General features: G+C 55.7%; 3 protein-coding genes across 11 annotated transcripts in view; 2 read left to right on the top strand and 1 right to left on the bottom strand.

Moving 5' to 3' along the window:
• Positions 1 to 6475: 6475 nt before the first annotated feature.
• APBB3 (amyloid beta precursor protein binding family B member 3) lies at positions 6476 to 10916 on the top strand. Its single transcript, XM_066197607.1, has 12 exons — positions 6476 to 6599; positions 7523 to 7713; positions 8038 to 8114; positions 8370 to 8427; positions 8603 to 8743; positions 9086 to 9213; positions 9331 to 9336; positions 9420 to 9534; positions 9625 to 9712; positions 9868 to 9951; positions 10094 to 10518; positions 10617 to 10916. The coding sequence occupies exons 1-12, from the start codon at positions 6551 to 6553 to the stop codon at positions 10836 to 10838; spliced, it is 1584 nt and encodes a 527-aa protein (XP_066053704.1). The 5' UTR covers positions 6476 to 6550; the 3' UTR covers positions 10839 to 10916.
• SRA1 (steroid receptor RNA activator 1) lies at positions 10915 to 12708 on the top strand. Its single transcript, XM_066197598.1, has 5 exons — positions 10915 to 11024; positions 11290 to 11415; positions 11619 to 11830; positions 12017 to 12125; positions 12231 to 12708. The coding sequence occupies exons 1-5, from the start codon at positions 11000 to 11002 to the stop codon at positions 12506 to 12508; spliced, it is 750 nt and encodes a 249-aa protein (XP_066053695.1). The 5' UTR covers positions 10915 to 10999; the 3' UTR covers positions 12509 to 12708.
• Positions 12709 to 13320: 612 nt separating this feature from the next.
• ANKHD1 (ankyrin repeat and KH domain containing 1) overlaps positions 13321 to 25805 on the bottom strand; it is a 99370-nt gene continuing 86885 nt past the window's right edge. For 2 of the 9 annotated variants that reach the window (XM_066197559.1, XM_066197568.1), the window contains 6 exons: positions 20904 to 21083; positions 19526 to 19780; positions 18461 to 18636; positions 17379 to 17543; positions 13713 to 13886; positions 13321 to 13549 (listed from right to left, as the gene is read on the bottom strand). In XM_066197559.1, the coding sequence (XP_066053656.1) occupies positions 13406 to 13549; positions 13713 to 13886; positions 17379 to 17543; positions 18461 to 18636; positions 19526 to 19780; positions 20904 to 21083 (1094 nt within the window). In that variant the 3' untranslated portion in view covers positions 13321 to 13405. Of the gene's footprint in view, positions 13550 to 13712; positions 13887 to 16430; positions 16928 to 17378; positions 17544 to 18460; positions 18637 to 19525; positions 19781 to 20903; positions 21084 to 25805 lie in introns of those variants that run through there. The other 7 variants (XM_066197562.1, XM_066197560.1, XM_066197561.1 and 4 more) reach the window with 7 other exon arrangements.

Here is a 25805-nt window from a genome sequence, read left to right as displayed (position 1 = left end):
GCTGTGACTCCTGTCTCTGTTTGCTGCTCGGGGCAGGGATTTGCTCACCTGCCTCGTTAAGCCAGAGCTGTTCTTTAAAGGTCATTGTCGATGTTTCTGCCTGTGATGATTCCTCCTCCCTCTGGATACCCCTGGTGCTGCCAACCCCTGTGACAGGTGCAAAGCCAAGTCCCCGCAGCTGGGTGGAGCTCCATGAGCGACCTCCCAGTGTCCTGTGGGTGGCTCAGGGTGCCCCCCAGCCCCCTTCACCCCTGAGCCATGGATTTTGCCTGATGTCCCCAAACCAGGTCAGTTTTTAAACCTGTGGCTCCCTAAACAAGGCTTAGACATGAATAAAGAAACAGTACATCTTTTCTATGCAGAAAAGGGGAAGACAAGCCAGAGGAGTGGCAGGGAAAGCAAGGTAAGAAACGTCTAGGAAAAGGTAGAACAAGGAGGCAGAACAAGGCAAGGGAAGGAAAATTAAGGCAAGGGAGGTCAAGGCCTCACTTATCATACCTTGCCAACCCCTCCCTTGCCCCGTGCGCCGACGGGAGCTCCGCGAACGGTTCTAAGGGGGCCGTTCTAAGGGGACCTTGGGCATGGCGCCGCGGCTCCCGCCTCCTCTCGCGCCCGCGCCGCCGCACTGGCACCGGCGCTTACCTGTGCACCGTATTTATACCCTACTGCCAGGACAGCGCCACTGGCCCAGCCAATCACAGCCCGAGGGCATGCCCGCCCCAGCCAATCCCGGCCCGCCTGTGCCCGCCCCGCTCATCTCCCCAGCCCCGCTCTCCCCTCAGGCTCTGCTCCCGCCGGCGCCGCTCCGGGGGCCGATCGCGCCCGCTCCCCGCCGTCCCTTCCTTCCCCCAGGGAGAACTCCCGGCCGGGACCCGAACGGGGAGTCCCCGCGGGCCCTTCCCGGGCCCCAGAAGCACCGGCCGCGGGCTGCCCCAGGAGGCCGTGCCTCCGCCGGAACGGCGCCTAAGGCGAACCGGGGGGCGGGACCGGGCAGCGACTGAGCGGGCGGAGCTTGGTGGGACGGCGGCCGGATTGAAAGGGCGGCTGTGATTGGACGAGGCGAAGAAAGACCGGCCGGGATTGGCGGGGCCGGGCACCGCCTCAGCCCGGGATGGGCGGGGCCTGGAGTCTGTGGGGAGCGGCCGTGGGGCGCCGGCGGTGCTCGGGTGGGGCGGCCGGGGCCGAAGGGCGAGAGACCCGGGAGAGAGAGACCGGCCCGTGGGTCCGGGTTCCTCCAGGCGAGGCCAGGAAAGCGCCGGAAAAACAAGGCATGGAACAGGCTGGCTGGGGAGGGATTGGTACGGCAAGGCAAGGGAAGGAAATCACGGCATCGGAGGAGAAGGCAGGGACGGGGTAGGCAAGGGAAGAGAAGAGAGCGGTGGACAAGGCAAGTGAGAGCTTTGTGAGGCGAGGCAAGGGAGGGCCAGGGAGGAGAATGCAAGTGAGGCATAATCAATGGAAGCACAGGGTACACAAGGCAATGCAGGGGAGTGGTTCAAAGGCGAGGAGAGGCAGCGCAAGGCAGCAGCACAGGCTTGGGGCAGGGTGGCTGGAAAGCTGCCCTGGTGGAAGAGGCCCTGGGGGTGCTGGTCACAGTGGCTGAACATGAGCCAGAGTGTGCCCCAGGAGGCCAAGGGCGCCTGGCCTGTACCTGCTGTAGTGTGACCAGCAGCACCAGGCCAGTGACTTCCTCTCCGCCCTGGGTGAGATCACACCTCGAGTGCTGCATCCATTTCTGAGCCCATCACAGGAAAGCCTTTGAGGAGCTGGTGCGTGTCCAGAGAAAGGAATGGAGCTGGGGAAGGGTCTGCAGTGTCCGTCCTCTGAGGAGCAGCTGAGGGAGCTGGGGGGGCTCAGACTGGAGAAAAGGAGACTCAGGGGAACCTTCTTGCTGTCTTCAACTCCCTGAGAGGAGGGTGGAGATCAGACCCTTCTCCCTGGGAACAAGGGACAGGATAAGAGGAAATGGCCTCAAGCTGCATTAGTGGAAGTTCAGGCTGGATATCAGGAAGATTTTTTTTCGTGGAAAGGGTGGATAAGTGCTGGAACAGGCTGCCCAGGGCAGGGGTGAAATCACCATCTCTGGAATTGTGCACAAAACAACTGGACCCAGCTCTCTAGTGTTGTTGACAAGGTGGTGATTGGTCACAGGCTGGACTCAATGATTTTGGGGGCATTTTTCAACCTCGATGATTGCACGATAAAAAGGGCAAAGAAGGGCATTGAAAACCACCTTTGCTGATGTTTTTCATTTAGAATATTTAATTACATTTTTAGACATTCGTTACTGTTTGGAGTTACAGTTTTCTAAAGGTTGTGCATGTCAGCCTTGGGCTGTTGAAATAAAAGCTTCCAGCAGGGTTAAAACTGGGAGCACAGAAAGTAAATATGAATTGAACCTTTTTAGTAAATGAAGCATCTACTTTCATCATTAAAATGAAAACAAACCCACATTTTTTTGTTGCTGTTTGATGGCTCTGGTAATAACCAAAGAAAAAAAGAACAAACTTAGTGCAACACAAAATATGAAACCATACAGTGATTTCAGACATTGCCTCTGTGGGCTGATGAACTGTTTGGAAATACTTAAACATGTAGAAATGTAGGTGATAATCTGTGTTTTACCTTCACAATAAGGCCAGTGGAGCTTCCTCTTCATAAGCTGCTGAATATAAGTATATTGCATAGTCTTCAACTTAGAAAATTAACAATAAATGGTGCCCTTATTAAAAATAAAGTAATAACCAGGCACTAATCCGGTTTAAATGAAGACAAAAGATATTTCTGTGGCTGAAGTTTGATGCTGATGCAACATTTCCCCCCATATATTTACACAGCTTAAGTTTATATGTTTCCTTGTGATGCGTTTTAGCATGTACCTCAAGCCTTTACTAATCGTAACTATTAGGTGGTGGAACTAATTAAAAAAGAGCAGTACTGCCGCAATGGAGGCCATTTAGACTTTAGTTTAAAGCAGCCAAAATATGCTTAGAACCTCTTGACATAATTTCACATCACTAGAAGGAACCCTGTGAATTAGCAAAGGAAAGCAGCCAATTAGTGCTGCTGATCCAGTGGTTAGAGTTGCAAAGTTCTGACTCGAACAGGTAAAGCTGTTTGGTGGCCTGAGGTGCTGGTTCTGGGAAGCATCAGAACAGCCTCCAAGAAATTAAAGGAAGCCAAGAGCAGCAGTTACTAACACTCAACATTTTAGCTGCTGATTTTAAGTTCCTTTGAGAAGTACTGGTTCCTCATATTAGTTGTTTGTGTTCCAGAGTGTGTGTGCGTCAAACTGGCAGGGAATTGATTTCCTCATCCTCAATGCCCACCCCCGGGCTCTCCGAGATGAATTAGCAGTGGGTGACAGCAAAATTTAAATGTGTTATCTGAGTGTGTGTGAAGCAGCTTAAGAAACTGAAACTGTAGATACTTCTGCACTCTGCATTATAAGAGAGGTGTGAAATGATCAGAGGATATTTACAGCATTTCTTAAAAAAACTTAGAGAAGAGGCAGTGCTCCAGAGAGCTCTGTGTGATATGGGATGGAACTGCATGTACCAATTAAACCCATAGTGCCAATAGCTCACAGCAGCTCTGCAAATCAGGGCTGTTTACAGGAACTAGGCAGGAAAAATGGGGGGAAAAAAGGCTTATTGGAATTACAGTTTCAAATGTGATACTCTGGGGGGGGTTTTCTGCTTTTTAAAGTCTTGATTCCATAGATTTAGGGGATTGATTTGGACCTGTCTTAGTTTATCTTGCGGCCTCTTCCTTTCATCTCTGCTTGAGTTGCACAACTGAGGCGGAATAAGTGATGGTGGAAGCACAGAAACAGCTTAAACTGTGGTTTTCTGCCAGGTGGGGTGTTGGGACAGGGATATTTGATAACTACAGAAAACTGAATCTGGGCTGCATAGCATGATCTTGGTTTTCCCATAGCTGAGAGGGAGGTAGTGGAAGAGTAGAATTGCTATGGAATATTTCACTTGATTTCTTTTATGAGGGGTTTTCATAACCTGAAAGTTATTGATCTGTCACATCAGAAACCTCCTTCTCCAGAGTGAATGAAGACATGCACCAGAAAAATTACCTGATGGAAAGTGGATATTTTCTTTGAAGGAGATTCTGTCTTTTGTCTCAGGAGCAGTGCAGAGAGACACCTGGTATGTTTATCCCCTGGAAGTATGGCATATACAAAAGATCTGGTCAGAAGTCAAGTTATCTATTTTGTTATCTTAGGTAACACTGAGCTGGACCTGCTGAGATCTGAGTCTGGTTTCAGCTATGGAGTGTTTTCATGACATGTGATGAGCCTCTTTAAGAGCCTTTTGATCTGCAATTGGCAGATCTGAGCACCCAGACTGCTCCAAGGAAGCCGTGTGTTTTTTTCTCTTTTCGAGTGTCAGAGAATATCCCTTATATTGTGAAGAGATCTAGCTGATTATTGTACTAGGAAGATAAAATTCAATCTTTACAAGGAGAAGTCTTATTCCCATTCTCTGGGATTTCATTATTCAGGCCAGGAGAAGAGAGTTTTGGTTTCTAACCCAGCACCAAAAGTGACACTTGCAACTGTACTTCTACTTCAAGCACAAACCAAACCCAACCCAGATCTCTCACTTTTCAGAGCCAACACCAGAAAATTATGAGTTTTAGAATTACAAGATGTCTCATACCTTTCTTTGAAAAGTATAAAGGGTATAGGCTTTCCTTATCCTTATCCTCACACTTTCCTTATCCTTTTCCTCTTGTGAACCACTGAAATCTTCCCCACTCTCACCCAGGCAGCTCCGAACAGGGAGCACCACTGCACAGAATTATTATGATTGAATGAGAGTCTAGGACAGCCTGCAGGGCTGAAACATGCTGCTGAGGCAGGCAAGCATATCTAGCACTGCCCACACACCACCAGAACATTTTCTCTCTTTTCTTTCTGTCTTCCTATGCTTTTGCCTCCCCTAGCCCCTCCCTCTCCCCTTCCCATGAAACATCCCATATGCCATTTCATACAATCCATAGGTTCTGCTCTGTGCCATCCCCAAATTCTCCTCCCTTGCTGTAAATCTTACATCACCAAGGCTATCATGGCCCTTAAGCTTCATGGCATTGTCAGGAGAGAGTTGCCTTCACTTTGGGAGGGCTTGGATGAGCCAGAAGAGGAGTGGGGACGGTTTGTGCTGGGGTTGTTGCCTCCCATCTGATCAGATGAGTGTGGTTTTTGCAAGTGAAGTGTGTGTTGAGATAAGGACAAGGAGAGATGAGCAGCAGAGGAGACCAGAGCACTACCAGTCACCACAATAAACTTGTTCCTGGCATGGGGGAGCTCACCCCAAAAGGTGGAAGTCTGGGGGAAGCAGAAGTCAAGGTGGGACCTGTGAGCCCTCAGACACACCTGAACACAGGGAGCCACGAGTCTCCCCTGCTCTGCTGTGTGGGGTTGGGTTGGGTTAGGCAAATAATGTCCCAAGGACACAGTGCTTGAAGGAAGTGTTGGAAATCTGACTAGCTCTGGATAGATGCAGAAGAAAAAGCCTGTGTCCAAATAAGCAGCTGCCACCAGGAGACAGAAATTATTGTGGACAACTGCAAAGTTGAATTCTGGAGCTGGTACTGTTCTCAGGCCAGGTGAGCAAGATTAAAATGCATAAATGAGAGGAGGGTGTCTCACAAAATCAGGGGCATGTTATCCCAAGGAATGCATGAATGAGGCCAAGCAAAAAGGCAATCTGTCACTGAAAGAGAGGGACCAAGCATGGAAAATTCGTTTTGCATGTCCAAAAACTGCTCTGAAGAGGAAAAGGTGAAGAGGCCATGATGGACTGCCTGGACAAGTCTCCAACAGAAAACCATCTTGGAATATTTCATCAGGCACCTGTAGCTTGGAAGAACTTTTTCATGAGCAGTACTCAAGGAGCTCCATTGGGAATTCAGGTGTGCGACAACTGTCTCTAGAGCTCCTGTCCCTGTGTGCTGAGCATTAGACAGGATAGAATGGAAAAAAAGTCTCAAACTGGAGATGCACAGCTCTTGGCTCCTGGTGAGAAGGGGAAGGTAACCAGCACGAGTATTTGGGTGCCTTCAGCACTGATTGCTGGAGGCTGGACACAGGCAGAGGGGAATGGCCAGACCTGGGCATGAATGGAGAATGAACATGGGATAAGCGTGGGTGGAGAGGAATGATGTGGGGAGGAATCTGTGGGGACAGAGAAAGGAATGGAGGAACCCTAAGAGTGGATGGAGGGGAAGGGAACGAACCTGAGAGCACAAGCGGCTGACCTGGCACTGCTGTCTATCACACTCAAAAACCTTTCCAGCCCCCAAAGCCCTTTCCCTCCCCAAGATCCGATCTTCTGCCCCGAGGCACACCCCAAGGGCCCCGGACACCCCCGCCCCTTCCCCAGCCCCGTCCAGACGATCCCCCGCGCCCCCCCGGCTCTCTCCAGCCCCCGCCCCCGGCCCGCCCCGGTCCCGCCCCTCCCGCCGCAGCCGCCGCGGGTCCGGGCCTGGGCAGGCGGCGGCGGGGGCGCCGCGCCGGGCGGGCGGCGGGGCCATGCTGGGCAAGGACTACATGCTGGCCATCGTCCTGGTCAACTGCGACGGTCAGCGCGGCGGGCAGGGCGGGCGCGGGCGCGGCCGAGGGGTCAGGGGCGGGTTGCCGGAGCGGGGATGAGTTGCGGGGCCGGGGTCGCGGTGCGGGGCCGGGGTCGCGGTGCGGGGTCGCGGTGCGGAGCCGATGCCGAGCGGCGGAGCCGGGCCCCGCGGGTGGGAGCGGCGGCCGCGCCCGGCGCTGTCCGCGGTGCTGATCGGGGCTCCTGGCGCCCGGCCCGCTCCGGCCCCGCCGCTCCCCGCCCCGCCAAGGTCGCCGGGAGCCCACCGGCTCCAGGGGCACCTCCATATCCCGGTCTCCCCACCGCCGGAGCACCCCGACCCTCCCACCCCCGGGACCCCCATCCCCCGGGAACCCCGCCTGGCCCCACAGCCCCGGCCGGTCGGAGCGCGTCGCCCCCGCGGGCCCGGGCTCGCTCCGGCCGTGCTGCGCCACGGGCTCGAGTCGGTGCCCGCGCAGGGCTGGGGGTGCGGGGGCCACGGCTACCGCACCCTCCGGCTGCAGCCCCCGGCCACAATCCTCTGCCCGGACCCCGGCGTCTGTCCCGGCCCCTTTCCCGGCCGAGGGTGGGGGACCACTGGGCTGGCGGCCGCGGGCCAAGCGTGAGCGTGGGTGCCCCGCAAGGTTCCCGGCCCGGCAGGCGCTGGCTGCCCCTGCCCTCTGTACCGTGCCGGGGTTCCGCTGTCCCTCCGGGAGCCAGCGAGACAGTTCCCTGCACTTGGGTCTGCCACCGCTGCAGCCTTGCTGGCATCGTGCCACGTTCCCTCGCCAGGCTCCTCTCCCGGCCCATGCGCCCAGCCACGCACCCAGAGGCCACCGCAGGACCCTTTCACTGCTGGGCAAAGCTGTTGGCTCCTCAGGGCAACTGAGGGATCTTCCTTCCCGCTCCGTATCTCACACACTCTCTCTGCACAGACAACCTCTGGAGCGACCAGAGTCTGGAGACAGACCCTGACCTCCCCCCAAGCTGGAGGAAAATCTGTGACTCTCTGGGTACCTATTACTGGCATGTGCCGACAGGCACGACACAGTGGCAGCACCCTGCACGCACCACCGGCCCAGGAGGGCACACGGAGGCTGATGGAGAGGACACACTCCAGGGAAGGGTAGGGAATGTGGGCAGGGGTGTGAGGGCTGGTGTTGGATTCCACCCCTGGCAGAATCCTGCTGAAGGGCCCTCTGGGCATGACTGGTCCAGCCTCCTCTTGGAGCACCCTGTCTGTGTGACCCTGAAGTCCTGCTCAGCCCATTCGTGTCTGGGGTTAAGCCCCTTGAAAGGCTCCAGCAGTCCCCATCCTGAGGTTCATCCTAGTTGGACTCTACTACCCCAGATGCTCACAAGCTTGTTGCTGTCCTGGGAGGGAGGGCTCCTGCCTGGAGCCTCCTGACTGCCTCTTTGCAGCTGTCACCCCTTTCCTCCTCTCCCCCAGGAATGCCAGGGCTCTGCAGCAAAGCACTCGGCAAAGGACCGGCCCATTCCCAGCCCCATGGCCTCACTGTCCCGGAGGTAGGGCCACCCACCCTTGTGCTCTGCTGGTTTGTTTGTGGGGTACCACTGATCCTCGACCAGCGCTGGGTGCTGGGGTGCTCCCCCCCAGAGCAGCCCCCGTGCTGATACCAACAGCACCGTGCTGGGCACCCCGATGGATGCTTCCCAGCTCGTGGCATGGGGGTCTGCTTGTTCCAGGGCATCCTGATGCTTCCCTGGGTGCCCCAGGAGCAGGCGGAGGGAGCTTCCCCTCACTGCCCCATCCCTCTGCAGGCACTCACTGTCCTGGCATGGAGATGACTTCCAGCACAGCACAGAGCCCGGCTCCAAGGTACCGCACCCGCCAGCTCCACTGCCGCATCGTGGGCTGTGCTGGCAGAACAGGAGGAGGGTGGCAGCTGGCAGGGACGTGGATGGGAGCCAGAGCTGGGGTGACCACTCTGGCACAGTGAGGGGTGCGGGATGGAGGTTCCAGTGGCACTGGAGCCCTTCGTGTCTCTGCTCAGTGCTTTGCTGTGCGCTCTCTGGGCTGGGTGGAGATCCCCGAAGAGGACCTGGCACCTGGAAAGAGCAGCATTGCTGTCAACAACTGCATCCAGCAGCTCTCCAACAGCAAGGGCCAGGGCTCTGCGGAGAACCAGGGTGAGGTAAGAGCCTGGGGTGGTGCTGCCAGGCAGGCTCCCACCCCAGGGCCACTGCTGCTGAGGCTGCACCGAGCTGGAGGGGAGCAGGTGGGAGAGCCAACTCTACACAGGGCATCCATCTGATGGTCCCAGGTGTAGGGCAGGTGGGTCTGACAGGGCTGTTCCTTGGGAACAGTGCCAGGGTAGGTCCCCACATTCCATGGGAATGGTAGCTGGGAAGGGCAGGGCTGACCCCGCAGTTGGGGAGGAGTAGGTTGCTGGGGAAGGGGGTTGCCTACACAGGGGCTGGGTGCTGGGGGTGCCCAGGCTGTTTGCCAGGCTGAGGGAACCACTGCCCCCGTGCAGGGCCAGGACCTAGTGATGATTCTGAAGAAGGACACCATGAGCCTGGTGGACCCCCTCGACCGCAGCCTCATCCACCGCCAGCCCATCCTCAATATCCGTGTCTGGGGTGTTGGCTGCAACAACGGCAGGTGCCGGGGGCGAGGGTAGAGCTGGGGGCCAGGGGGGTGGCTCTGCCCACTTGGGGGGAGGCACCCCAGCAGTGACCTGTCCCCTCTCCTCCCTTCTGACTGCCACCACGGCTGCAGGGACAGGTAAGGGGGCACAGGGCTGGGGGGAGGTACAGGCAGGGGGCTGCCTCTGTCGGGGTCTTACTGGCTGGCTCGTGTCCTTCCAGAGACTTCGCCTTTGTGGCCAGTGACAAGGACACCTGCGTCCTCAAGTGTCACGTCTTCCACTGCAATGTGCCTGCCAAGGGCATCGCCAAGGCTCTGCATGAGATGTGCTCCAAGGTGGGATGCTCCAAGGGGCCCCGGAGGGTGTGAGCATGGCCTGGGGATCTCGGGGGTGACGGGAGGCTCCGGGACGCCCGTGTCTTGCAGATCGTGGCCGAGCGAGCTGTAGCGAGCAGCAGGCTGCCCCGCGCCGCCACGCTGGAGCCCATCTCTGCCGAGGACCTGCCACTGCAAGGTACCGACCCCCAGCGCTGCCGGCTGCCCGCCCTGCCCACAGCCCGCCTTTGAGCCAGAGCCCTCCGGCTTGTCCGGCTCCTTCCCCGGGGTCTTTGGGGATTGGGGGACACAGCGGGGGACACCGGGGTAGCACCGCCTCTCCCGTCCTGACAGTGGATATCCTCGAAGCGGTGAGGCAGTCAATGCAGACCTACGAGGCGCTGTACATCGGCAGCCTGCCCGTGCCCAGGGCCATGGGTAAGCGCCGCTGCTCCCCCGCAGCTGGGGGACGCCCAGGAAGCCCCCCCTGTGCCGTGGGGCGGCCGGGCAGCCGTGCCCTGGCGCCGGGCGGCCCCTGCCCGCAGCCGGGGCCGGTGGGATGGGGTGTCCCTCTCCCCAGGGATGGATGTGTTGAACGAGGCCATCGAGAAGCTGACGAGGCGCCCTGGGCGGGAGAACTGGACGCCCTCCCTCATCTACGTGTCCGACACGGCCATGAGGGTGCACCCCGCGCAGGTGGGGAGGGGACGGCGGGCTGCGGCCGGGGCGGGCACGGCGCTGCCCCCGGCAGAGCGGAGCCGGGGGGCGGCAGGGCCGCCCGGGCGGCGGCCAGGGGTGGATGGGCCCGCGGGGTCCCCGCAGGAGCCCGAGGAGGCGGCGCACATCTGGGAGTGCCAGGTGCGGTACGTGACCTTCCTGGGGGTGGGCCGGGACGCGCACACCTTCGCGCTCATCGTGGACACGGGGCGACGCTTCCAGTGCGCGGCCTTCTGGTGCGAGCCCGACGCCGGCACCATCTCGGAGGCAGTGCAGGCCGCCTGCATGGTGAGCACCGGCGGCTCCGCGGCCGGAGCGCCCAGCCCCGAGCACGGGGGGGACCCGGGCGCCGAGTTCCCCCCGCGCCGCCTCTCGTGTCCCCGCAGGTGCAGTACCAGAAGTGCCTCGTGGCCGCCGCGCCGGGGGCGAGGGCGAAGAGCGCGGCCGGCCGGGGCCGGGCCGGGCCGGCGGCCGCGGGGGACGCCGCCCGCGGGGCGGCCAAGGCGGGGGGGGGCGGCGGCGGGGCGGGGGCCGGGGCCCGCAAGCGGGGACTCTTCTCCTTCCTGGAGGTGTTCCGCCTCCGGCGGGCCCTCCTGCACAGCCCTTAGCGGGCCGGGCCGGGCCGGGGCCGGGGCTGGAGCCGCCGGGGAGGAGTCCCCGGCCCCAACCCCGGCCCCGAGCGCGGCCCCCGGCGGGGCGGGGACAGGCCCGGCCCCGCCCCTCCCGCCTCACGGGCCGGAAGGGGCGGGGCCGGGCGTGACGTGGCGGGATGGCGGAGTCCTACGTGAAGCCGGGTGAGGGGGCGCGGGGCGCGCGCGGCACTTCCGGTGCGGGGGGGGGGGGCGGGGGGTCCCGGTCCCGGTCCCGGTCCCGGGCGGGTCTGCCCGGGCGGGGCCGCGGGGCCGCCTGCGGGATCGGCTCCTCCGGGGGTCCGCGGGTGGGGGGACGCCGGGGCCGTGCCGGGTGCGGGGAGCGCCGGGAGGGACGTGCCGGGGGGTCCCGCCTGACGCGGGGGCTCCTCGGTCTGCTCCGGTCTCACCGCGCCCTTCGCTGCCGCAGGGAACCAGGAGCGCGGCTGGAACGACCCCCCCCAGTTCTCGTACGGGCTGCAGGCGCAAGCCGGGGGCTCCCGCCGGACCCCGCTCACCCGCCGGGCTCCCGCCCCGCCCGCGGGGGCGCCCCCAGGTCAGCCCCGCGATGCGCCGCCCGTCCCGCACCCTGCCCGCCCGGGCCGGCCGAGCCCCGGGGGCCGCTCCCGCCGGGATCCGCGGCCCGGCTCCCACGGCCGCGGGGCTGGGGGCGGCGGAGCCGGGGCTCCGGGCCCCCCTTCTGCGGGGCCCGGTGCCAGCAGGGTCGGAGCTGACGGGCTCGGCGCCTGTGCCCTGCAGGTGCCCCCCCGGACCCGCCCGGCGCCCCCGCTGACCCCACAGCGCCGCCGCCCCGGGCGCTGGGGCCGCCCCCGCTGGGTTCTGTCGGCGCTGCCCCGCGGGCCGAGGGCCGGCCGAGCGCGGCGTGCCCGGAGCAGGAGTGCAGTGTGTCCGCCGACACCGTCCTTACCCCGCTGCGGGCAGCCCTGGACGCCTGCCGGGCCGCGGTGCAGGTGAGGCTGTGGCCCCTCCCGCTACCTCTGACCCCGCGGTGCAGGAGGGACGGCAGCCGGGGCAGCCAGGCCGGGGCTGCCGGTTTCCCGGAGACCTGAGGGGGGAAGAGAGCCGCCCCTGGCCCGGGGGCTCGCCGGAGCTGGTGGGGGCGCATCCCCTCACTCCCAGCTCACGTCTGCTTCCAGAAACAGGTGTGCAATGACATCGGGCGGCGGCTGACAGTGCTGGAGGACGCGTGGGCTCAGGGGAAGCTGTCGGCACCAGTGAGGAAGAGGATGAGCCTCCTGGTGCAAGGTACGGGGTGAAGGGGCTGCAGCCGCACCAGCAGCAGGCCCTGGGGCAGAGTCACCCGCGGGACGGTGGGTCCTGCGCCCCTGACGGGATGCCCTGTCCCGGCAGAGCTTCAGCAGCAGCACTGGGATGCAGCTGATGAGATCCACCGCTCGCTTATGGTGGACCACGTGAACGAGGTGAGCCAGTGGATGGTGGGTGTGAAGCGCCTCATCGCCGAGACCCGGGCCCTGCCCACCGGAGAGACGGACGGCAGCGCCGACACCGAGAGCCGGGCCCTGCCCACCGGAGAGACGGACGGCAGCGCCGACACTGAGCCCGCGCCCGAGCCCGTGACCGAGCCCGTGACCGAGCCCGTGACCGAACCGGAGCAGGAGGGGCCCTGACACCAGGGACGGGGCTGTGGACTGTGAGCGGGACAGCCCCTGCCCAGGGCCGCCGGCAGGAACAGGGCCCCTGCTGCTGGAGGGAGCCTGGGCACCCCCTCTGCCTCCCAATCCTCATCCAGGAAAAGAGGATTTTAATCATTGCGACATTTTAGTGGCGATTCATTATGTTTAATAAACAGCACCAACCTGCCCCCTCCCACAGTCTGCCTGAGGGTTCTGGCACTGACAGGAGGGGGTTGCTGGGTGAGGCCATGGCTGCTTCATCAGGCTTGGCCACGGGGCTCTGGCCCACAGGATGTTGAGGGAAGAATTACCAGCTCCTGGCTGGAGCAGGCAGTACTCTGTGTGTGTGTGTGCGTGTGTGCTGGATGAGCTGGCAAAGCTTGGCCCCTTACCTGGCAATGGGCGGCCTAGAGCAGCCCCAGAGCCCGGCCCTGCTGCGGGAGGGGTCTAGGCTGGCTGGGGAGGGCGATGTGCCAACAGCCCCTGGCACGGCCAGGAGTTGTGCTGCAGCCACAGCCCTGGCTCCCATCTGGGTTCCTGCTGTCTTGGCACTGCTCAGAGCTGAGTGTGGAACCCAAGAGGCCTGGGTGACCTCGGGGACAGACACAGGCCCAGGCAGGTGTTCACTGTGCTGTTCTCCCCACGTTCACAGGATGGCCTCACCGGCTGCCTCCACCACAGCTGAGAACAGAGCCTCAGGCCCTCAGCACCCCCCACCTGCAGTGTCACCCTCTGCACTCTCCTGGTGCCGCTCCCCTCCCTGAGGGCGAGGACCCCGCTGAGCCCTGACAAAGACACACACCATGTTAGCACAGGGGTTTCACGGTGTTTATTGATCAAGCATGAGCTCCTAGGCAATTGCACCAGCCACTTGTGCTAGAGCCTGAGGTGTCACACGTCCATCCCCAGCATCAGAGAGGGCTGCAGCCAGCTGGTCACGGTGCCAGCACCTCCACGAGGCCCAGGAACAGGCCCAGCCATGGCCTGGAGACGAGGAGATGGAAACTGAGATGTCCATCTCAAACTGGTCTTGATCTGCAAGGGCACGGATGGATACAGGACAGGGTTAGGGTAGGGCTGGCTTGCCAGACCCGGGCAGGCAAAGGGAGCAGGGGCTAGAACTGGGGCCAGGCTGAGATCTCGCCTTGTCCCACGCCCCAGGCAGGTGCTCCATGGGCAGGGGCCCCGGGCTGCTCACCTGGCACGGCCTCTTCGCTCTCATTCCGCTCCTTGAGCTCCTCCAGCTTGACGAGGCTGGACTGGGCCAGGGATGTGACACCGGGGGTCTGGGGCAGGCAGCAGGGAGGGGTCCTGGCTGCGGGTGAACTCTTGCACTCCAGCAGGAACTTGCGGTCGCAGATGATGCGGGTACCTGCCAAGAGCAGGGGGCGCTGTCAGGCACGGCCGGCCCTGGCCACCCCCGCCCCGAGCACCTCCGCCCAGAGCAGGGGTGGGACCCAGTGCTCGGCCACGGCTCATGGACACGGCTGGCTCCGGAGCCACCACAGCTGGCTTCCCACAAGGCAGCCTGTGACACCCATCCTGCCCAGCAGCTACTCCCCACGTTATTCCTCCCCTTCAGGCTGCTGGAGCTCTGCAGGATGCAGCACAGAGGTCCAGCCTCCCAAGGGCTACCCCACGGTGGCCAACACAGGCCACCCCTGTGCTGTCTGCAGGGCAGGGCCAGCCCTGGGGCACACAGCGAGGCCCCAGCCTACTGCCCAGGCAGCAACACCTTCGTGTGGCGCCCTGTTCCAGGGTGGAGCAGCAAGGGCTGGGTAGCCATGGTGGGCACGCTGGGGACCCATTCCCACTGTCTCAGCCAACCACCTGCTGCTCCCTGCAAGAGGACAACGACTGGATTCAATGGGACACCTCCTCCTCCAGCCTGCTGGGTGGGCAGCACCCACCCGGGGCACACGCTGCCTCCTCGCCGTGCTCCAGCTGCCTGCCAGCAACGCCTGAGGTCACACCAGCCCGTGTGCCACATCCGTGACCCTGCTGTCCCCTGCCCATCCCTCCCTGCAGCCCGGAGCTCCAGGGAGCCCACAGCTGCAGCTTGCAGTGTCAGTGAAGCCGGAGCTCCCGCTGGGCACTGCAAACATCCTACCCAGCCCCGCCTTAATTAAAGGCACAGGATAGAGCCGGGGCGGGTCCCTGTGGCTCAACCCAAACATGGCCAGCTCAGGAATGAGGCACATGCTTCCCTGAGGACAAACAGCTAGGAAAAGGACCTGCTCAATGGCTGACCCAGGGGGTCAGAAGGGGGAAGGAGGACAGGTCTAAGGGGAGCCCTGTCCCCAGGGCTGGTGAACTCAAGTGGGCACAGACTCTGGCATGCTTTCCCTGGATCCAGCCAGCCCACCCTGAGCGACAAGCACCGCACTCACCAGCCGCCTGGCACTCCACCAGCCCGCTCCCCAGAAGCACAGGGCCCTACCTCTGCCTGTGCCCCCCTGTAACCATGGCGCAGTGATGGTCTGAACTTCGAGCAGGATCTTCCTTACAAAACTTTGGGGTTCCCGTTTCCACTTTAGTGGGGGCTGTTGGAGCCACTTGGATCTGGCGCCCAGAGCAAGTGTCCATGTCCTCAGGGAAGGAGCTGTGCAGGGGAGAGCCCAGCAAGGGACCCATGCAGCAAAGAGCTGCCCACGTGAGGCAGGGCTGGGGTGGCCAAGGCTGTTCCAGGAACAGCCCCATCCCCATCCCGGGTCTTGCCCCTGGTGTCATGGAGTAGACTCTGCCACCCGCCCTGGAGCTGCAGCCCTCCAGGATGGGGAGACAGTGGCTCCCCAGGATGGGGCAGCAGGAGGTGGCACTGCTTGCTGCAGCCAAGGAACCCACAGAAGTGAGCACCCCAGCCCTCCCCTGCACCTCCCCCTGCGAGCACACGCCTACTGCACCGCAACACTGACTGTTTCAGTACAATTGCTGCTGACACGTGTCCCCTGCCCACAGCAGGGCGTTGGACTGGGTGATCTTTAAGGCCACTTCCAACACAAACCTTTCTGTGACTCTGACTGTATGTGTATCTCCTTTGCTGTTGGCACTACCACTGGGGCAGCAGCAGTTCAGGTTTTTTTTTTCCATTTCATCCTCAAATACCAAGAAAAATATCCGAATATACCATCCAGTAGTGCTTCTGAGGTACATGGATACTGCTTGTGCAGTTTGGGTTTTCAGTACTTCTTTAGGCTTTTACTGGGGAAACTCTGCTGCTGCATGTAAGGACTTCTCTGGATAAGGTGGAAGAAGCTGAAGTCTCCACCTGGTCTGAGATTGATCCATTGGATTAGACACTATTTGCAGTGGAGTTTCCTACTTAAGGAATGGATAAAACATTCTGTGTAGTTACTGCATTGCTTTGGAGCAAAGGCAGAACCAAGCACAGTCCAAGTGCAGAAAGTGGAGAACTGGGTCAGGAGTTAATGTTCATCTTAAGCAGTGTGCAAAAATCCTCTTCTTCCTCACAGAAAGGACTTGAGAAGCTCTTAGCAGATTTACAGCATTACAAGAAGCTTAGAACTGAATCTATTACATTTTCCTCTAATGGGAAGCACTTCTCTAAGATCCACGTCTGGGCAGGTGAAGGAACCCTGCGTTCACCTGTCCCTGTTGTCAGCCCTTTGCAGCCCTGAGCAAAACCTGATCTTTCAGGTGACCACCTGCCAGAAGTGCCAGAAGCAGCAGAACTAATCCAGAAGGAAAAAAAAAAACGTAACACAGAAGCAATAAAAGGCTCACAAGTGGCAGGGCAAGGACTCTGCAGACATCTGTGGCTCCAAACCCTCCCAAACCTGACTGCACCCACGTGCTCAATACGTGACCCTGGGGAGATTCGTCACCGGGCACTGCAGCAGCTACTGAGGACAACAACATAAAGCCCTTTCCAAAATTCTCACACACAACCTATAAATGCTGTTTGCCTTTTATTGAGTATTCAGGTAAATATTTCACATTAATACAGGCTACATAAAGTAGAGCCACTATATGACATGAAATTTACTCAGCTTTTCCTTTTAAGTCTGTAAACAATTATACAGATATTTACCACCCTAAAAGGTCGAAATCATGTCATCAGCTAGTTCTCTGCTGCATACAAGGAGCATTCAGTAGTGTTTAGCCAAAAGCACTAGTTTTGTCTGATTTTTAAGTTTGAAGTGGCTAAACTAACTGGAGAACAGAATCAGTTTGTATAGGTAAGTCAATTTGTTCTTATACAACGGGCAATCGAGATTCCATCGTTACAGCCCACAGAAAATCGCTTAGTTAGGCACATGAAAAAAATCCCCAGGGTTCTTCAAGGTCATAAAGATTCCCAAACCAGGCTAAAAAAGGACAGACCCCCTTAAATCAGTTGACGTACTTGAGATGCATGTTTCCAATGTGAGGTGCCCAGGTGCCAGGCCAAATCTACAGCAAGAAATAAAAAGACAAATCTATTATAAAAACAAATAAAGGTTCCTTTAACAGTGTTTCACCACTGAGGGCGAGCATAAGGCTTCCCTCAAAATACAACCAGACTGTCCAAAGGCAGGAGCTCTCCAGCTCTGGCCAAGGTCTGACTGACAACCTGCAAGGTGACGAGTATGGATATAAACCCTCTCACTTGTAACAGTCCATTACCTGGCTGAGCAGTCTTGAAATGCTGTTTGTTTTACCTGGAAGGTTTCGTACCAATAGCACCATGGATATTTTATGAACACACGCACACACATACACTGTAGGGAAAAGTTGTGCAAACAATCTCGATCCCAATTCCAAAGAACTGAAAAAACCAAACGTGTCACCCAGCCAAAACTGGGCTTCACAGCACCGTATAAAGCCCCAGGAAAGCACAGGCAGGAAAAGGCAGCCACACTACCTGCTGAGCATCAGTACATTCTGTTGAGTTCTGGACAACTTTGATCATGGGATTCCAGGCGGGATCTGGAGTATGGAGCCCGTTAAAGAGGGGCCCTCCTGGGCCATCTGCCAGCTGGGGGTGCGAGGGGATCAGAGTGCCGCCGTACATGGAGATGGGCAGGCCCTGAGGGGACAAGAGAGCACTGGTGAAGGACATGGGGAAGGGTGGCTGCAGCACCAGACTGAGCCAGGTCACCTCCATAGGTAATGCTCCACTACCAGCAGGAATCTCAGCACTTTCAGGGAACACCGGGGCAGAGTATGGAACACAGGGACTTCAGAGTTGGAGATTCCAGACAGCTTTGCCATTTTTCTGAACTTACACCTAGCAGAGGCTGCAGCACACACAGAGTTTTCAGGTAAGCCCACAAAGCCAGGCCAGCAGCTGAACACTGTGACCTCAGGGTTCCCTCCTCTCTGCAGCACAGGACAGCCACAGTGCACACAGGGCTGCACTGAGCCAACCAGACTGGGTTTCTCTAATTCCTAATGGCCATCTAAAATAATTCTGCCTGTTCACAAAGAGCAAGTTACAGAGCAGCTTTTTGCAATGAGAATTCCTTTCCTATGTCTGAATGGCTCCGCTTTGCCATGCAGATACCAAGACCACATGCTATGGCTCTTTCTGAAACATGCTGGGAGTCCTCTCCTCCTGCCACTTCCCTAAGGAAGGTGTGTGGTATTGTGGCCATGATTTGTGCTGAAAGCATTAAGCAAAGCTGTAATCACCCTCAAGAGCTGAGCAAGCTGTGTGAAACGTTTCCAGGAGACTGAGCTTCTGAGAGACGAAACACTGGACAGTGATGCAGGCCTTCAGCTACTGACCAGAGAATACCTGCAACCTACAAACTCTTGCTTGTTTTAGACCTTCCTCCAGGCTTGGGCACCTTTTCTGGTCAGTTCTGGGATGAAAGAAAGTTCAGGACTGGGGTGACGAGCAGTGGCAGAAGAGGCATACACACACAGGGTGAACAGGCAGAACAGGAGATGCAATAAAGTCAGGCCCTGGTCATTTCATAAATCCAACTCTCTGTAACTTACTTTAGAAAAATCCACAAAACTATTTGGCATAGGTTGGTGGAAAATATTTGAGGGAGCCACTATTCCAGAATCATCTCTCTCCATTGGCTGATGCTGAGAAAACGTGCCTGGGTCCGACAGCTGCTGATGCATTGGATGACTTCCCATGACAGGTTGAGACCAACCCGACAAGCCTTCTGCAACGAGATTAAAAATGGCTGATTAAATTCACTGCAGACACTCGAGTAGAACTCAGCAGCTGCACACACCTAAGGGCACCCAAAGGTGCCCTGAAAACACACAGCCACAGAGGGATCTCAGGTGTCCAGACAAGGGAGGAGAAGATGGGGACTACCACGAACTGCGAGTTCCACATGTCCACTGCAAATGGCTAAAATCCAGCAGAGCTCCCAACACTACCTGTAAGCACAGACAAGCTTTCCTTGAAAACACACAGCGATGCTGAGACAGGAGTTAACCAAAGTGTGGAGGGCTTCTGAAGCATAAAACAAATGCAGGACTCGAACGTTTGTATTGAAAATTACCAATGGAAACACTCTACACCTCAAATGCTGCACCTCCTCCTTTCCACAAAATCCAACTACCAGGAAACTGAATGTAAAACTTCAGCTGTTCCCAAGTCATTCTTTGGGAACCAAGGCTGCCTGGAACAGAAGTTATCCCATACTGTTCAAGACTCATGAGGAAATCAATGCAAAACCCAGCATCCACAGCTCTGTGTCCCTGGGTACATCAGCTGCACCTCAGCTGACACTGTAAAATGTGAGTGGAAAACAAGGGAGAAACCAACAGCCAGGCCTGGAAACAGCCCCCTTAACAGATAGAAATTGTTTACTCTAAGCTCTGCATCATTCAGAGGGCTCTGTGTGAGGTCTCTGCACCATTTCAGGCCCACAAGTGCCTGGTGACTCGACCCAGGCTGGGTGAGATCCACCAGCATCAGGAGGGGAAACCACAGCACTTCTATTGGCCTGTGCTCTCCCACCAGTGCCACCAGCTGTCCCCTCAGGATGTTGCTCCCCTCCAACACGGCCCTGGCAGCCTGTCCCGGCACAGGGGACTCACCAGACACGCTGTTGACGCCGAAGGACCAGATGCCGCTGTGGCCCACGGGCGCGGTGAAGTTGGTTCCCAGCGGCGTGGGGGTGACGGAGCCGCCCTGCCGGATCCTGGCCAGCCGCTCCGTGCCGATGGGAGGGGGCACCTTGCGATCCTGGTTGGTGTTACCCGTTTTTGGCTGGCCCAAGTTAGCAGGTGCAGAAGCAGCTGAGAGGGGCGAAGATGATCCTGAGGAAACTGATGGAATAGGAGATTCACCTGCTGAAAAGAGTATTTCTCTTGCTTAATAACGCACAAAGTAGCAAGCAGAAATGCCACCCCAATTATTTCCCCGATTTTATCTCAAAGCAAATGATAAAATGCTTTAAAGGCTTTTTTTTTTTTTTTTCTTTTGGAAAGCATTCTTCAAGTCTTTCACAGAAATTCTGTCTAGGAATTATTTAAACTCTAAAATCAACATTATAACACAAATGCTTTCAGCCATCAGAATCATGATATTCTCATGACATAGCAGTGTATCTAAACTAATTACAAGAAAGAACAAGAAACATGGAAGAGTTTCAGGAAGAGGTGAAAACATCAGCCAAAATACTATAAATATCTGAACAGCCTGGTTTTGGTATCCACCACTTCCAGCACAAGAGAAATCAGACAGCTTCCCAAAGGCACAGGTGTGACCCATGAGTATAAAGTCCCGCCAACTTCAGAAGCGTCACTGACTCTCCTTGGGAAATCCAACTTCCTTTGAGCACTCATTGAAACATTTTGGTTCTTAAACTCAGAGTGGCAATGAAGTTGCATGCAGTGACATGAAAAACCTCTTCAGCTAAGATTCTGAATCAAAGACCCATATTTTCTGTAATGCTACTTCCATGTTCTTTCCATTAGGAGGAAAACCCACTGTTCCCTTGGATGATGCATACAGATTTTGGAACATTTTAAGTATAATTCCAGATCCCAATTAAAGAAAAAAAAAAAAGAAAAAAAGAAAAGGAAAAAAGAAAAAAGGCAAGTCTAACTTTAAACCATGGCAAACATGACATTTTCACCTAATATTGCACTTGTACTACTTAGAGGGGAATCTTTAGCTTGGCGTAATCACCTCCACTTCCCCACAGCTTCATGCCCTCTCCTCTCAAGAGCCTACAATGACTCATTTTTTTTTGCCCAAATACGCCTTTAGTAATGCTACCAGAACCAGTGGCATGGGAAAAACCCCACAAAATAGCACAGCTTGGGATTTGCACGCCATCCTCACAGCTGCTAAAAAGCAATTGGAAAGCATTTTGTGCATTACTGGGTAAGTTCCCCTCAAGTTAGAAATCTACTAAAGACAATAGCTATGAATTTATAGTTAACTAAGACAGACCCATGAAGTTCCTACATGAATTTGTTGCGCTTGTCCAAGGATGTGGTGAAAAATGCTGTCTGTTAAAGCTGGGAGTCCCAACAGGCGCTGGCCCTTGAAGGTAAACCCGTGCTCCTTGTATGTTTGCTGAAAAGCCTGTCAAAGGACCTGAAGAAGAAGTTGTAGAGCTGTTGGATGGATCTAGAGAGGGTAAGCCTGAAATAAACATAAATTTGATTAAATATCTCTCTTTGGGAATCTGCTTCAAAGCACCAGAGAAAGCTAGTGCTCCAAATATAATTAAAGCATCTCATCACCTTTTGGAGCATCTGCACATGGTAAGGTCATTTTACAGGTGCACAATTCTCACTTAGAAACCGCAGAGGCATTTCTGGAGGCTCTCCGGTTTGGCCTCAAGTTTTAACAAAAACAGCCATCCCTTTGGTCACTGAAAGAAAATGATCTTAGCAGGGAGGGCAGAGCAGGAAAGCTGGGAGTGGCCACGATCTTTGCTTACAAAAAGCCACACAAATCCAACAGGGATCCAGGGCTCTGTGAAAGTCCCAGGGGAATCCAGCACCAGGGAAGCAGTTCTCTGCAGGATGGGCTTTGCCATCCCATAGGTACCTCCATGTAGATATCAGTCAGAGCATGCTGTGGCCACAGAGACAGGGCTGGTGTGGCACAGCACCAGGGGAGGGGGCTGCTTCCTCCAGGGACATGTGAGAGGAAGAGAGAGATGGAGAAAGAGTTCAAAGTTCCACAAAAATTACTAGCAAGGGTGAACTACACTTTTTTTTTTTAAATAAGCCAAAGCTTTTAAGTATGTTTCCAAAATGTTGTAAAAGCTCTTATCACACCTTATTACCTGAAAGCAGAAATGGGCATGGCCGTATGTTCACCTGAGTTTAGGGTTTAGTTTCAAGGGCCTATTAAACAAGATTAGTTTCAAAACCATTTAAACATTTAAAATGACCACAACCAGGACCAGCCTATGTCGCTGCAGAGTGAGGTTAAAGGTTATATCTACACACACCCCACCCCAAACAGCAATGCTGCCAGGGAGTACCGTAGGTCAGAAACTAGAGGGGCACCTTTCTGTGCCTGGATAGTTCCTGAAAGCCACATCTTTTCCCCCAGTATTATCAACCAAGTCCACCTGATTTACTCCTTCCAGAAGTGCCAGATCCAACCTGCTCACATGGACAGAAATGAGTTGTTGGAGGTATTTTTCTCACTAGCCCAAAGGTTAAAAAGAGAAGTCTCCCCTATAGCCAAGGAGAAACACATCCCCCTGCTGCTGGAACGTGGGCTGCTTAGCTGAGGAATTCCCAGCGTGGGAGTCTGTCTTCCTGGGTTTGTCACAGCACAAACCCCATGGCTCTGAGGAGGATGCCAGTGCCTGTGACTGCAGTGTGGTTGAGCTGAGTTTGTCTGGAGCTGCAGCCTGGCTCCAGGACAGGACTCAGGCACGAGCTGACAGCAGCACCTGCAGCCCAGGGCCCTCGCTGGGCATCTGCTGTGGAGCCACTGCCTGCACACTCTGGCCACAAACCTGGCAGCCAAAAGGCCCCCCTGGGCACTGATCCCACCACGCACCAAAACACAAACTGCCAGCTGGCTGGCAAACCACACAGGAACTGCCCCACACAGACGGCTAACAGAGCTGCTGCCGCCCATGGGCGCTGCTGGGTTCCCAGACAGAGAACAAGGCAGGCATTGTGACAAAAGCAGCTCTCCTGCAGGAGAGGGATGCCCACGTGTCTTTTGATGGCTCAGGGGGCTGATGGGTGCACAGCTTTTGGATATACAGCTTGTCCAGTGCAATGACTGAACAGTCAAGACCACTTCAGCACTGCTGGATATGCTCCAGGGGCTGAAGGGAGCCTGACAGCCAGAGATGCACAAATCCAGGAGTCAGGTCACAAAGAACACTTTTTAACATTATCCTGTCTTTCATAAAAGTGGATGAAAAACTTAACTCAATATTAAAAAGAGCTATTCTGAACAGTAACTTACCAAATCCTGACTGCAGTAACGAGCTTCCTGTTTGTGTACTTACCAACAAAATCAGGTTTTCTAATCCTAAAATCTCCTGCAATTCCATACTCTGCACTTACTCGGGCTATGAACCCAAACTCCTCATTGTGCTCTGAATGCATAACTGAGCTTTTGAGAGGAGTGTACTGATCTCACACAAACTCTGCTCAAAATTCAGTTTATCAAAGACCCTAGGCAGATGTTGGTTACTGCAACATTACCTGCACCTTCAGAGAAAGGGCTGCAACACCTGGTCACTCTGTGTGAAACAGAGTCCAACCATTTCACGCAGGTCCATACTCATGTGCTGCTTCCTAAGCTGGCATGTTTCAAGTTTGTGACCCCTTTTAAGAAGCAAGGTCTCAAACTCCTTAAAATGCAGACGACAGAAGTAACAAGTAGATTTCTTTTGGTTTTCTCCACAGCCTCCTCTCGTGGTTGGGCAAAGCCTGCCCTCAACTGCAAACTGCCAGGACAAGAGACCGAAAAATGTGAGACAATTGGGCCATTTCCAGAATGGATCCACAGCCAGTGAGATCTGCAGAGATATCTGTGCCTCAAAGGAACTGGTGAACCAGAGAAAACTCGACCTGCAGCTGAGCTCACGCATGAACAGGAAAATCAGACTACCCAAACTCCACTCTGAAGTGAGAACTTGTTAAGAAAAAGCTGGTTTAGTGCACAGCCAAACTATGTTAAATCTTCACCAAATCAGTTTAGACGTGATCCCTTAGAAATGCTGATTTGTGGAAAAATTTCCCATGGGCCAACTGTGCAAGAGAGGCACAAAATGCAAACCTCTGCTCCCTCAGGTGTGGTCACAGCCGAGATCAGAGGATGGGTATCCACCTGCTCCAAGGCCATTCCCAATCCCTCTGACCACATGGAATTGCCAGGCCACGTCCTGGCTGCTCCCTGTCCATTGTGCTGCTGCTGGCCAGAGCATGAGCAGTGACAGACCCTTCTCCCCACTTCCCAAAATCTCATGAACCCTGTCACCAAGCCCTATGGAAGCAGCCATGGAAGTCCCCAGTTCTGCCGACCTTGGAGGCCGTCCCTGGGACAAGCTGAGGAATGAGAGGGGTGGACAGACCATACTCAGCTCTGAGGGAAGGCAACACAGAAGTCCTCAGCCTCCTGGACTCGCTCCTTCCTCTCTATCACGCCTGCCAAACATCCCCAGGCTCCCTTAACCCCCACTCCTGGGACATCTAGATTCTGAAACAAAGGTGATCAGAAGCAGCATGAAGTAAAATGACATTAAATGAATCAACTAAGGACCTGACTAATCAGTCACCTCCTGCCAGACAATTTTAGCAGCACACTACCTATTTGCAATTTTTCTTCCCTTTGCAATACCCTAATCAAATCCTAACTCGGGAAAAGTATGTTCTGTCCAAATATTTTTGGGCTTCAATTGAGAACTTCACACGTATCTCCCCCAAAGTCAACTGTGTGAGCTTTCCTTGGCTATCTATCTAACCTTTTTAAGGACAGAAACAGATTTACACTGTTTTTTAAATACTTACAGTCACTTAAGGATATATAAAGTATAAAAGGATATATAAAGTAGACATATAAGAAATTTTCCCCCATTACAAACAGATGATCTTAACATAAGGGAACAGCAAAATACTTTGCTGCTGTGTGAAGTTCCAGTCACCCATGTTTGCACATGCAGGATGCCATCGTCAGGGAAACCAGCAGATCCCATTTGCCATAAGTTTCCTTTCCCAGGAATTATTTCAGCAATAGCCAACCCCAGTTTAGAGCACAGCAGAGGAAAAGCTGAGCCATTGTCAGTCAAGTGGTTCTGGAGCCTGCTGGGGGTCTGGCAGCTCTTTATTAACAGTCTCTGATCATCTTACACATCTGATTCTGCTTACCACACTGAGGCTGGATGTGGCACAGAGTTCTAGGTGTGCCCTTGCTTTGCAGAGCTATACAGCCCAAATTTAATAATTAAGAAAACTACAGGCATAGCAAACACCCCAGTTTTGTGGCTAAAGCCCATCAGAGAGAAGCGCTCTGGTTTGCAGAAGTCCTGCACATTTGTCAGTCAACTGAGAGGAAAGGGAATGGTGAAGATCTTCTTTCCTTACCATCACATCTTCCAAATGCTCCCTTCTCCTTTAATGTGAAAGTCAAACTACTTGACTTGTCTCAGCCCAGCATTCAAGTCCTGCTTTAGCCCAAATACCCAACACACACTGTGTGGGCAAGGATGTCTCCAGAGCAAGGCTCTCCAGATAGTCAGCTCCAGGGCACCCCACAGCCACCATGGCAAGGACAAAGGGGTGGCACAGAATAGATCTCTTGAGGGTCCCTTCCAACCAAATGGGTGCAGCTGGTTGTCTGCAACCTAGTTTGAACACTGAGAAGATAAAAATCCTGCAGGCAGAGCACAGCAATGGCAGGGAGCTCAGTGTCAGTGTTCCTAACCCATTTCAAACAAATCCAGATGTGCTAGTACTGCTATACTGAACTTCTGAATAAAACACCCCATGCAGTAGCACACCAATAAGCTCCACAAAGTAAGCTTATTAAAAATCCCAGAACCATATCAAGAACCAGAAGGCACAGAGAGTTTACCCTCACTGAGTCAAGCTGGAGTCTCACATACAATATGGAGCACCTGCATGCAGTCACTGCTGCAGCTGGAACCTCCACGAGTCCTCAGGTTTGCTGTCAGCCCACATTGCTCCATTCCAACCCAAAACCTAAAACTGATGCTACGCTACAAGCAGGTGGGAGCATTCCTGTCTCACACAGAGGACAAGCAATGCAACACTTGCAATCTTCCCAACACCTAACAGCCTGGAAGAGCTGAAGAAAAAAAAAATCATCAGCATTTTTAAGAGCACTTGGAAAAAACAGCCCCTCCTCATTACATGAGCG

The sequence above is a fragment of the Chamaea fasciata genome, unplaced genomic scaffold (genome assembly GCF_029207755.1).
Source record: "Chamaea fasciata isolate MVZ Bird 193981 ecotype frontalis unplaced genomic scaffold, bChaFas1.0.hap1 SCAF_15, whole genome shotgun sequence".
NCBI classification, from domain to species: Eukaryota; Metazoa; Chordata; class Aves; order Passeriformes; family Sylviidae; genus Chamaea; species Chamaea fasciata.
The sequence above is the reverse complement of the archived record's forward strand: the minus strand, read 5'-3'. Positions and strand labels throughout refer to the sequence as shown.

What these genes read in the sequence shown, in the direction of transcription:
- APBB3 (XM_066197607.1), top strand. Translation starts at nt 6,551, where the DNA reads ATGCTGGGCAAGGACTACATGCTGGCCATCGTCCTGGTCAACTGCGAC. An exon ending in CGTCCTGGTCAACTGCGACG is followed by an intron (nt 6,600 to 7,522) that starts GTCAGCGCGGCG and finishes CTCTCTGCACAG; the next exon opens with ACAACCTCTGGAGCGACCAG. An exon ending in CTGCGGAGAACCAGGGTGAG is followed by an intron (nt 8,744 to 9,085) that starts GTAAGAGCCTGG and finishes GCCCCCGTGCAG; the next exon opens with GGCCAGGACCTAGTGATGAT.
- SRA1 (XM_066197598.1), top strand. Translation starts at nt 11,000, where the DNA reads ATGGCGGAGTCCTACGTGAAGCCGG. An exon ending in GGAGTCCTACGTGAAGCCGG is followed by an intron (nt 11,025 to 11,289) that starts GTGAGGGGGCGC and finishes TCGCTGCCGCAG; the next exon opens with GGAACCAGGAGCGCGGCTGG. An exon ending in GATGAGCCTCCTGGTGCAAG is followed by an intron (nt 12,126 to 12,230) that starts GTACGGGGTGAA and finishes CTGTCCCGGCAG; the next exon opens with AGCTTCAGCAGCAGCACTGG.